At 40.4% G+C, this 12,892-nt stretch overlaps 1 protein-coding gene across 7 annotated transcripts in view; it reads left to right on the top strand.

The window, feature by feature from the left end:
- The window catches only part of mapkap1 (MAPK associated protein 1), a 426,562-nt gene that overhangs the window by 156,714 nt on the left and 256,956 nt on the right, over positions 1-12,892 (top strand). For all 7 annotated transcript variants that reach the window (XM_072488485.1, XM_072488483.1, XM_072488481.1 and 4 more), the window contains one exon: positions 9,405-9,577. In XM_072488485.1, the coding sequence (XP_072344586.1) occupies positions 9,405-9,577 (173 nt within the window). The remainder of the gene's footprint in view (positions 1-9,404; positions 9,578-12,892) is intronic.

The raw sequence follows: 12,892 nt of genomic DNA, 5'->3' as shown, positions 1-12,892 counted from the left end.
TAAGATTTTCGAAAGGCATTTGGTAAGATGCCGCATCAAAGCTTATTGCAGGAAAATAAAAGCTAATTGTGTTGGGGTAACCTGTTGGCACTGATAGAAGATTGGCTAGCTAACAGGAAACCGAGAGTAGGCATAAATGGATCATTTTTTTGGTTGGCAGGATGTGACAAGTGATGTGCCAGAGCGATCGAGGCTGGGGCTTCAACTATTTACTATTTATATAAATAATTTGGATTAGGGACTGATGATACGGTTGCTAAATTTGCTAATGAGACAAAGACAGGAAACTAAGCTGTGAAGAGGATATGAGGATATAAATGGATATGAATAGGTTAAGCGAGTGGGCAAAGGGGCTTTTCACAGTAACTTAATTGAAGCCTACTTGTGACAATAAGTTATTATTATTATTATTATTATTATTATTAATAATAATATCTGGCTAATAAGAGTATAATGTGGGAAAATATGAGATCATCCATTTTGGCAGGACAACAAAAAAATATCAAAATGGTGAGAGATGAGCTCTGAGATGCAGAGAAGTCTGGAAGTCCTAGCCTAAGAATTGCAAAAAGTTAGTTTTTAGGTGAGCAAGTAATTAGGAAAGCTAATGGAATGTTAATTGCAGGAGGAATTGAATATAAGAGCAGGGAGGTTATGTTTCGGTTATAAAGGGCGTTGGTGAGGCCACATTTGGAATACTGTGTACAGTATTGGTCTCCTTTAAGGAAAGATGTAAATACGTTGGAAGCTGTTCAGAGAGGATCTACAAGATTAATACTTGAAATGTATGGGCTTTCTAATGAGGAAAGGCTGGACAGGCTAGGCTCTTATCTGCTGCAGTTTAGAAGAGTAAGAGATTACTTGGTTGAAACATAAGACCTTGGGGTCTTGACAGGGTGGATATGGAAAGATGTTTCCTCTTGTGGGAGAAACTACAACTCAGAGTCACTATTCAAAAATAAGGAATTGCCCATTTAAGACCTAGATGAGGTCATTTTTTTTCCACTGTGGGCTGAGAGATTTTTAATTTTCTCCCCCAAAATGTGGTTGGGCAGAGTCTTTGAATATATTTAATGCAGTGATAGATTCTTGATAGGCAAGAGGGTAAAAGGCTATCGGGGTAGGCAGGAATGCGGTGCTGAGGTTAAAATTAGATCAACCATGTTCATATTGAATGGCAAAATAGGCTCGAGGGGGCGAATGGCCTACTCCTAATTCGTATGTTTGTCTGTAATAGGTTCAATAAAATGGCTCCACTTTACTCAAAATAGTCAGTTGAGCTATTTCCACAAATCAATCCTGACATTTTTGTCAATTAACCCTGCTGTTACTATTCATACTGCAGCCTACATTGATTCTTGTCTGCTTCTTGACCCCATCTTTCAATTTGACTAGTGTTTCAATGAAGATTCGAATGAACAGATAAGAAGTAGCCAAATACAATGCAGGGAATTATGTTTATTAAATATCAGCCTTATTGCTTCTAGTTTTTTTCAAGAAAACATTTGTTCATAGGCTTTAAAATAACAGGAATGTTGTTTATAGGAACTGTCATATATTCCGGCTCATACAATGTTTCAGTACATTAAAGCATACTAATGCAATTTTGAGAACTTAAAATGCATTTTCAATATTCTCATATGCTTTCTGTACTTGACTGTACACTTTCAGCCTATCATACTTCTGCTAACTTCCATATGCAAAATGTCTTCCAAATCTTTACACATATTCTTCCAGTAGTAATTGTTGCCTGCATTTGTTACCTATTTACAAGCCAGTAGAAACCATCTTTAACTTTTCACTCTTTTTAAAAACCTTTTCACACCTTTTCATAGTTTTGAAAATCTATAGTTTTGCTCTTTAACTTTTATCCAGTGGAAAAAGCTCAGTTTTTCAGAGATTTCTTGCATAGCTGTAATCCCTTCTGATTCGTTACTGTTTTGACAAATCATGTGGTTTCCTTTCTAAGGTTTGATATGCTCGTTATCATAGGACACCAAATTTTACAAATGTGACCAAACTAGGGTCTTGCATCAGTTTTACATCAAGATTTTGCTTCCATGTGCCTTTGTCTACATTTCTATGGGTATGTTTCTGTACCCCAAGGTACATCACTGAGACTTTGCCATACTTTTTCCAGAAATTAACTTCACATTTTTTTTGCATTGAACTGATATGCACTTTTGAATAGCTAGCTGACTTCCTTCAGTCGCCTGTATTCTTTCTTCGCACTTTACTGTATTCCTTACTTTGATACCAACTTTAGAATTATTCTTCGAAAACAAAATCATTTATGTAAATGAAAAACACAAGTATTCAAACCATGACTATCTGTTGCCTTCTCTCTTCAATCAATCCCTCTATCCACGTCGTTATGTTCACTTAAATATCTTGTACCTTAATTTTTATAACGTGTCTTTTGTTTTAGCTTATCAAATGCCGTATGAAAAGATATCCTCTATGGCATGTGAAATTCCTCTATGAAATTTGCACAAGAAAGTTCAATTCTATAAGTACTTATTATTTGCACTCTGTAGTATGGAGTCTAGGGGCAGGATTTTCCTTCTGGGGGTCGGAAACCAGATGGGATTGTTTTTAGGCCTCAAACCTGCAACAGGGGAATTACATTTGTTGGCCTCGATTTTCAGGGGAGGTGCCCTGCATATTGGCCTGTAGATGGGTTTTGCAGCCAATTAGTCCCTTTTCTCTGACCTCCTGAAACCCAGAGTTCAGCCTGTGGAGGGTGCTTTTTCTGATTGTCATTGGACCCAATATTCGAGAATTGAGCCTTTCTTGTGCTGACCTGTACCCCCACATGTGATTGGCAGTCTTTGTACGTTCTCTTGTGGCCTCAAGATGCCAGGAGGATGATGACCCCTTGCATTTCCCAAGCACTCATTGCTCACTTTCTCTGCAACCAGCGCTGACCCATGTACAAAAGGCCGAGGTCCCCTTTTTGCCATTGATCCTTTTTCATGGTGCCCACCTGAATAACTGTGGTGGCCATGACTGGTCCTGTATTTGTGTATTTGCCTCCTTTCACCTGGTCTTCCCTAGATGGTGCATGCGGCTCTGTCACATTCAGAATATGCCTCTTAACAAGCTCTTAGTTAATCATGCAAGGGTAGACACTGAAAAGTCAGCAAACAGTGCATTATAATAGTCAAGTCTAGAGGCAACAAAGGTTTCAGCTGCAGAGGATGAGGCAGAGGTATAGATGACCTTTGTTACAGAGGTGGAAATAGGCTGTCTAAGTGACGGTGAAGATAGGTGATCAGAAGCTCATATCGGTGTCAAACTGACACCAAGGTTGTGAACAGTTTGGTTCAGTCTGAGACAGGTGTCATAGGGAGAAATGGAGGAAATGAGTTTGTGGCATGCACCAAAGGCAATACCATTGATCTTCCCAATATTTAGTTGGAAGAAATTTTGTTTCATCCAGTCCTGAATATAAGACAAAGCAGCCTTGCAGTTTGGAGACCGTGGAAGGCTGAAGAGAGGGGGTAATGAGGTGAAACTAAGTATTTTCAGTGTGTGCATGGAAACTGAAGCTCTGTTTTTGAATCCTTTTATTAAAAAGGCAGCACGTAGATAAGAAATGGGGTGGAGCCAAGGATATATATAGTTGGGTGGCACCAGAGTTAGTGTGGTAGCTGGAAGAGAAACTACTATAGGTGATTCTCTGGTGACAACTGGATAACAATCAAGTGTTCGTTGAATTTTTTTACAGACGTTTAAAAAAAAATTGTAAGTAAATATTCTTTTTGCTGGGCAAATCATAGAATTCCTACAGTGCAGAAGGGGGGCATTCGGCCCATCGGGTCTGCACCGTCTCTTAATCCCACGCCTCCTCAATCCAATAACGCTACCTTTTGGACACTAAGGGGCAATTTAGCATGGCCAATCCACCTAACCTGCACATCTTTGGAGTGTGGGAGGAAACCGGAGCACCCGGAGGGAACCCACGCAGACACTGGGAGATAGTGCAAACTCCACACAGACAGTCACCTGAACTGGAATTGAACCCGGGTCCCTAGAGCCGTGAGGCAGCAGAGCTAACCACTGTGCCACCCTGCCGCCCCAGAATGAATTACTGGTTTGACTTACTTTGAACTGTACAGCTGACTACTTTGCCAACAGTCCTTCAATGCTTGATTCAATTACACCCAGATTAGGATTAGCTATCTATATTTCCCAATGATTAAATCGAGTGCTTCTATTCAATCCTGTTTAAAGAATAAGAATAATAGAACAGGCAACACCAAGAACTTGTTTTTCTTTGATTTGTAGAAAAGTGATCAATAAATAATCAGTAACCTTGATTTTTGTTTGAAGTTGAGAAACCCATGTGAGGTGCCAAAATCATATCATCAAAGTTTTAAAAACACAATAAAACAAAAATCAGGAAGCAGTGATTAATTGATGTCTGGATTGATTGGACCGCACAGTTTGAGGTCTTGGAAAGGAATAAGGTGGAATGTTTTTGAAGTGAGTAATAAGTTTTACAAAGCATTAACGATTAAGCTAAACATGGATATTTCCTTATTATAAACAAGTAAATTAATCTTTTAAAATAATTTAAATTCCTGTCCTTTCATGGAAATCATTTTAATGAAACTACCACAATTTTAAAATCAACTATCATAAATGTAAATTTTTGGTGCTTTTTAATGGCCTTTTTAAATGGCTCTCAGCTATTGAATGTTATGAAATACTTTATGTTCTTTTTAGTAATTTACAAGAGTATTAATGACTATACTGCAACCTTTATCTAGTGATACATCATCTGATAATGGATTGAAGAATATATTTCTCCAATGGTATTTGATTAAATCTTTACATCGATATTTAAGTCTTTGAGGGACACCCCGTACTCTAAGGATTAATAGAGTTTGGAATGTGTAATTCATTCTTATAGTGATAAAAATCCTATTTTAACATTTAAAGCGTATTGATTTTTCTAAAAAATGATTTAAAGAGATAGAAGTCTTAAAAATTACATTTGAGCACCACTGGAATTACTTGGCGATGATGTGTTATCAGTATAGAATATGGCATTAATGGAATAGACCACGTAACTGAATTATTTGTGGTCCAGATCTTCTCAACACAAGGGCTTATCTATCCAGTGTGGATGAATACTCTTTTTTTTGAATCCCGAACCTGCTGTTGTTCACTTCATTGTTCTATTGCTTGGTATAGGGTATTGTGTACAAACACAAGGCTATTTTTTTGCATCTGATGGATGATGGTAACTCAAGATTAATCATTTCGCAATCATTGTGAATATTATTCCGATCACTTTATCTCGCAATCTTTCCCCTCAGCCCTTGCAAAAGAATATATTTGAATAGATCAACAAAGTATAACATTTGAATAAAAATGTGAGGGATCTTTTAGCAGTATTTTGATTGGTTTATATGTGTAGGACTATTTTTCCCTGAACTATTAGTCTACAAAATTACCATTATGAAACATTGATAGAATATTCCTTTTTTTAAAAGTTGCAATTTGTTGAAATGTGACCTTGGATGTCATATAGTGCAGTGGGCCCATGGACCTCTAGAAACTAGATCGGAATCCAGTCCAGGCCAACGCACTGAAAGTATTCCTCCCATTGGCTTAAGTGGTCTCTTCAGGCATGATTTAAAAAAAAACTTTTAATAATGTAGCTGAGATTAACACTAAGTTAGCAGTCTCACTTAAAACATGGTCAAAATGACCATTGTGCTCGGCCGGGTGGGGGGGCTGCCATTCCATAGGGCAGGGACTCACTTTAGGTGCCATGGGGTGCAGGTTGCCCGGGAGTGGGGGGAGGGGCTCCGCAGGTACAACATTTCTAGTTTGGTGGGGCGAGTGAAAGCTGATCTGGCAAGGTGGGATGGTCTCCCTCTGTCACTGGCGTGTCGGGCAGAGGCGGTAAAATGAACGTGTTGCCACAATTTCTGTTTATTTTTCAATGCCTGCCTATTTTCCTGCCAAAGGCTTTTTTTCCAGAGAGATTGAGGGAAGGATTATGTTGTTCATATGGGGAGGGAAGGTGGCCAGAGTTAGAAAGGTGCTAATTCAAAGGGGAAGGCCGGCAGGGGGTTTGGGTCTTCCATACCTGATGTATTACTACTGGGCGGCGAATGTGGAGAAGGTGCAGAGCTGGGTAAGAGGGGTTGATTCCCAGTGGGTCAGAATGGAGGAGAGATTGTGCAGGGGGTCGGGATTGAAAGCATTAGCAACAGCGCCGCTCCCGATAGCCCCGGGGAAGTACTCAGGGAGTCCAATAATATTAGCTTCATTGGGAATTTGGAGGCAGTTTCGCCAACACTTTGGGTGGGGGGCAGGGTCAAGGGAAATGCCGATTCGGGGGAATCACAGATTTGAGCCAGGGAGGTAGGATGGAAATTTTCGGAAATGGGAGGAGAAGGGGATTAAGACACTGAAAGATTTGTTTCTTAGGGGTAGGTTTGCAGGATTGAAGGAGTTGGAAGCGAAGTATGGGCTGGAGCAGGGGGAAATGTTTAGATACATGCAGGTTCGAGATTTTGCCAGAAATGAGATGCAGAACTTCCCGGAGAAGCCAGCCTACACATTGCTGGAGGAGGTGCTGACGACGGGGACTGGAGAAGTGGGTAGTGTCAGCGGTCTACGGAGCTATTTTGGAGGAGGAGAAGGCACCACTGGAAGGGATCAAAGCAAAGTGGGAGGAAGAGTTGGGAGAGGATATGGAGGAGGGGTTCTGGTGTGAGGTGCTCCGGAGAGTGAATGCCTCCACCTCGTGCGCAAGGTTGGAGCTGATGCAGCTCAAGGTGGTATACAGCACACCTTACGAGGGCGAGGATGAGCTGATTCTTTGAAGAAGTAGATGATGTGTGTGAACATTTTGGGGGGGGGGGGGGTGCAGGCAATCACGTTCATATGTTTTGGTCCTGTCCAAAGCTAGAGGATTACTGGAAGGAGGTTTTTAGGGTAATATCTAAAGTGGTGCACGTGAAACTGGATCCGGGCCCCCGGGGAGGCCATATTCGGGGTGTCGGACCAGCCAGGGTTGGAAACAGGTGCGGAGGCAGATGTTGTAGCCTTTGCCTCATTGACCGTCCGAAGGCGGATCCTGATAGGTTGGAGAGCAACCTCTTCACCCTGTGCCCTGGCATGGCGGGGGGGACCTGTTGGAATTCTTGACTCTTGAGAAGATTAAGTTTGAATTGAGAAGAAGGATAGAGGGTTCTACAATTCATGGGCATTATTCATTATGCACTTTGAAGAACTGGATAACATCGAACATTAGTTGAGGGGGGGATGGGTGGGGGGGGGGATGGGTGTTAATGGTGGCTATGGGTGATTCCTGATTCCTTTTTGTCCGTTGTTTAGGTGAACATGTGGGTGAATGTTTTGGGTTTGGTGGGAGGATGGGATCGTTGTTATCGATATGGGGATTGACATATTTGTTACTGATTGTTTGTTACTGATTGTTTATTACTGATTGTTTTTTGTTGGTGGGTGTAAATTTGGGAGAAAATGTGAAAAAGGAGGAGAATAAATAAATATTTTTTTTTTAAATGACCATTGTGAAGAATGTGTTGAGGATGTTCTTTGATGCTGGCATTAAGGCAGGTTGACGGGACTCAGTGGCAAGAACTTTATTTAATATTGGATTTGTATGGTAACAACCAACAGTTAACAAAAGTGGAAAATATTTCATTCTCCACCAAAGAGGTATTTACTTCGAAAAATAGAACTGCCAGTGACTTTGTGTAACTGGAGGTGGATCATTGGAATGACTGAAAAATGAATAATGACCATGTGTTCCATTCGTCATGCAAAAAAGACCTAATTTTAGTACGTTTACCTAGTGGAATGATACTGAGGCATTAAGGTTTCAAGAATAATTGTGATGTGCATTTATTTGCCCCGGGAATGTATAGATCACTCCATGATTGATATAAAAATATTAAATGATTCTATGCTGTATAGCTTAAACCATGCCATATCTAATTTATCAAATGGTGCCTGAGGCAACAGTAGCATGGGTCCACCAATGTGTAGATGTTATGGTGAAATAAAGACATCCTTCCATTTCACACTTCTGTTTTTATTTATCATTTTGCTGCAATGTTAACAATGACAAGTACATGTGGCTTCTCTAAAACAAATGTGCTTGAGAAAGTTGAGAAACGTCTGCAATGTTGAAAAAAAAATTGCACTTTTGTTTATTTAAGAGAATGGAATAAATACTTGAAGGGAAAGCATTTACAGAGTAGTGGGGAAAGAGCAGAGAAGTGGAATCAATTGAATAACACTACCAAAGAAACAGCACAAACATGATGGGCCAAATGGCCTTCTGTGATGCTGTATGATTTTATATGAATCTTTAGGACCTTATAAAACAGATGCGACTGTTATAATTTTGAGTCCTGCGAACAGCATTGACAGCCTTATTTATAATGGTGGGGCTAGATGAACTGTATTATGGACACAGAAGCTGTACAATGCAAAATATATCCCTTTGCTGCTGAATTGCAGCTTTGCATACCTTGAACGTGACCCTTTTAGACCAGAGGCTGTGACTGGTGTTTGTCTTGTTAAATCAGTTAGAAGCTGATTGTTCACGTGTAAATTCTTATTTCAATTTGAGGTCAGAATGCACTTTTTAATTCTTCTTTGCAGTGTGACTTCTGAACCTAGATTTCTGATCAACATTATTTTACTGCTGGCAGTATTCCATTTGCATGCTTTGTTGAGCAGAGCATTTATTTTAAATGGGTTCCTGCCAGTATTAAAATAACGCTGATTGGGAAATCTACGCTCTGAAGTCAATTAAAACGTATTTTGTGTTGGTGGGAAAGGTTTTGTGTTGCCAATGACGACTTTCTTTCTCTTTTTTTGTTTATACATTTTATTTTATTGCAGCACCTACCTAGTTAATGACAAAATTAAGTAGATAAGATGCACTCCAATGTGATCCTGAAGTTGTGCAATTTGGTTGGAAGATCTTTCACATAAATAACATTTGCTGCTTTTTTTTTTAGGTTCCAACATCATGTTAGCAATGGTGCTGCTGTCAGTGCTCAGTGGACTCACTGATGGACAAACCTGATTTTCCTTGCCCTGTAATTGTATTTCTGCAGATCCAAGCAAATTATTTTCTAAAAAATTCATTTTGATTGCCATAAATTCATATTTGACATTAAGTAGTATTCTGGTTATGGTAAAGTTGAAGAAACATACATCGTTGGGATGCAAAGCAAAGAAATACTGCCATAACTATGGCATTCACTTGTTCCATTATTTACATCCAATATATGGCATTGTATTGTTTTTTTCCACAAATGTACATGAATATACAAATTGCCCTCAAGTGATCATAAATGACCGTTTCTGTTTAAGACAGCTTGATTTTTTTTCTCCCACAGGGTCACATAGGTACCACAGCAACCAAAAATATTGATGTCTACCTCCCCATGCAGACAAGCCAAGACAAGATGCAGCCAATGACTGTGATAACAATGGCAAATGCCAGAGTCCAAGATCTGATTGGCTTACTCTGCTGGCAGTATACAAGTGAAGGACGGGAACCCAAATTGAAGTAATTTATCTTTACTCTTTTTTTAAAAAAAAATGAAGTATTGTCTTTCTTCTCCCTTCTTTGTCCCTCACTTCTTTGCAATATAATGAGACTTTTTAATTACAAACTTTGCCATTCGTTCATGGAATGTGGGCATTGCTGACACAGCCAGCATTTATTGTCCATTCCTGATTGCCATTAAGAATGTAGTGGTGGGCAGCATGGTGGCACAGTGGGTAGCACTGCTGTTTCATGGCGCTGAGGTCCCAGATTCGATCCCAGCTCTGGGTCACTGTCCATGTGGAGTTTGCACATTCTCCCCATGTTTGCGTGGGTTTCACCCCCACAACTCAAAGATGTGCAGGGTAGGTGGATTGGCCACGCTAAATTGCCCCTTAATTGGAAAAAAAATTGGGTACTCTAAATTTTTTTTTTTAAAGGATGTAGTGGTGAGTCTCCTTCTTGAGTTGCTGAAGCTCATATGGTATTGGTACACCCACAATGCCATTTGAAAGTAAAATCCAGAATTTCTAAAAAAAAATATATTTTTTATTGGATTTTTCAATTTAAAAAAAATTAAACAATGCAACAGGTACAGTACAGAACAAGAATTATTGCAAATATAGAAACAAACAAGACAGGATAGGTTTAGAACCATACACTTATGGAACTAGTGCCTCCAATTTAAACACTAGATCAATCCAATAACAAGTTAATAATGGTTACAAATCGAGGGGGAAATGAGGTAAAAGGCAATGTAGATACAAAAGGATAGCAGTTCACAGCATTTACCTTCATGTATTGCAAGATCAAGACACGTATACCATGCCATATCATATGGCTCATGGAAAGCCCAGCAGGAACAAGTCAGACAAGGTGGCGACAATAGATTTAAGATGGGGTGTCTCACTTTATGGATTTTGAATGAATCACAGATGTCAGGAATTCCATAGGAATGCATTCCATAACCAAATTTTGCCAGTTTTGATTTGAAGGATATTTGTCACTAACCCAGGAACATCGTTCATTTTTACAGGCTGCAAAAGGCAGGATGTTGTACAATCTTTTTTCATTACTATCAGTAATTCTCCCATCTGGAAGACCCAGAGTTAGGAACAAAGGATTATACTCTTAAGGCTCTGTCAAAGATTTTCTTCAGCTCTCTGACTACACCAGATCAAGAGGTTTGAATTTTAACATAGACCCATGCAATGTATATAATTACCCTCGAATACCAGGCCCGGGCATGTCGGGGACATATCCGGATCTAACCTGTGTCTAAGACTAGGCGTAATATGTATGTAGTGCAATATCTTAAATTGTGTCTCCCTCATTTTATTGCAAACATAAATTTTACTGGCATAATCCCATATATGACCGCATGTCTCCTCATCAATGCTTTTACCCAAGTCTGCAAGGTGCTCAATGTGCTAGCATAGGATCTAGACCATGGTGTTGTAGAACTTACTAATAAACTGTTTAGGCTCCTCAGAATTCAGGGTTTTTTCCACCAAAAAGGAGGAGTCAAGACGCAAAGTCATCTTGCTAAGGATAAAGTCTCCAAGCTACAAATACTTTATTTTTTAAAAAAAGGAACATCTTGGGATGTCAAATTGTTGGCTTAGTTGCTCAAAGGATGACAAGGAACATGTCTCTGAATAATATGTCTCCCAGCCTACAAATGTCTCTATCCCTCCATGATCCACAATACCTGGTGGGAAGTCTGCGTTGCCCTGGATGGAAGAGTGAGTGGAAGTCCGTTTAGATCTCCCTTCTAATTGGCAAACCAATTTCCACGCTCTAAGAGTATTAAGAATGATAGGATTATTGAAAGACTTATCGGAGTCACCAGATAACACTTTCAGGGGTGAAGGATAATACATAGCATAATTCACTCCAGCTGTTTTGAATTGCCATCGAACTTTATTGAAGCTTTGAAACGTCTGCTGTGTCACCACCGAAAAGCCTTGGAAAAAAAAAAATCCTCACCTCCCCATGGAGCCAGGTCCAACGCTCTCACCATCTCCAGGACCTTCTAGCTATCTTTAAAATTGTGACAGCGAATGATTATAGTCTTGGCACATTGATTATCCCTTGACTTCACAGATAGGAAACAGTACGCTCTTTGCAATTTGAATTCACATCCAGCCCAAGAAAATGTGGCTATCAACAGGAGCCTTACTCTCCAACCCCTCAGGCAGACTGTCAACCTGGATATTCTTACTCCGACCTCGGTTTTTCATTCCTTCCAGGATTTCTGACATGCCACAAGCTATTTTCCAAGGATTGAATATGAGCTTCAGCTGAAGAAGATCCATTTTCAATGTTTCGGATTCTTTCTTTTGTTTCCTCAAGCCTTTAATTGATATTCTGCAACTTGGTCTCATGAGCACTCAAGCCATGTGTCAGCACGCAGAGTCTCTGATCAATAACTCAGATAATGTTGGCCATCATCATTTTCAGCGCCTCTAAGAGCACCTCAGAGAGTGCCGGGTCCAGTGACCTCCCAAGGATCAATTCACCCAAGTCACCATGTTGAAATGGCGGCTCCACTCCCGTTGAATAGGATTGCACCATTTTATCACCAGATTTCTTCATTTCTCCCGGCATATTCTAGAAGTCTGCTACGGACATGACATCAAATAGTAGTTCATGGATTTGACAAACCTGTGCCAGGTGATCAAGGTAAATGACGGATTATAAATCGAGTGGCACCAGAGCCCACGGAAAAGCAGCTATTCCCATGCCTTCATCACGTGGTCCCCCAAAACCCAAGATTTTCACCCAGTGAGGATGAAGGAACGGCAATATATTTCCAAGTCCGGACGGTTAATGATTTTGAGAGCAATTGCATTTTGGTGTTCCAAACGTTGCTGCCCTTGTCCTTCTAGAAGATAGTTTGCTGATCTGGGAAGGTGCTGTCAAAGGAACTGTGGCCAGTTACTGCACTGCATTATGTAGTGTAGATGGTGCATGCAAGAGAGACAATGCTCTGGTGGTGGAGGGAGTGAGTGCTTGAGGTACTGGATGAGTGCCAGTCAAACAGCCTGCTTTATCGTGGATAGTGTAGAGTAGGGTTTTCAAAGTGCGGGTTGCAACTCGTGGGTGGGTGTTGGGGGGATCGCGGAGTGTTCGGTCGCAGCATTCCGCAGTGGTCCTGATCACATGAGAAGCGTCCAAAGGCTGCTACCAGCATTTAAATTGAGAATGGCGGCCACTACTGGCTTTTAAATGAGAACAAAATGAGGCTCTGCACAGTCTTGTGACCATAAGCAACAGTAGGAGCAGGTCACACTCCCTGCACATACATGTGATGCTAAGCGCCTATTTGTATGC

This window comes from Scyliorhinus torazame, chromosome 22, assembly GCF_047496885.1.
Source record: "Scyliorhinus torazame isolate Kashiwa2021f chromosome 22, sScyTor2.1, whole genome shotgun sequence".
NCBI classification, from domain to species: Eukaryota; Metazoa; Chordata; class Chondrichthyes; order Carcharhiniformes; family Scyliorhinidae; genus Scyliorhinus; species Scyliorhinus torazame.
The sequence above is the reverse complement of the archived record's forward strand: the minus strand, read 5'-3'. Positions and strand labels throughout refer to the sequence as shown.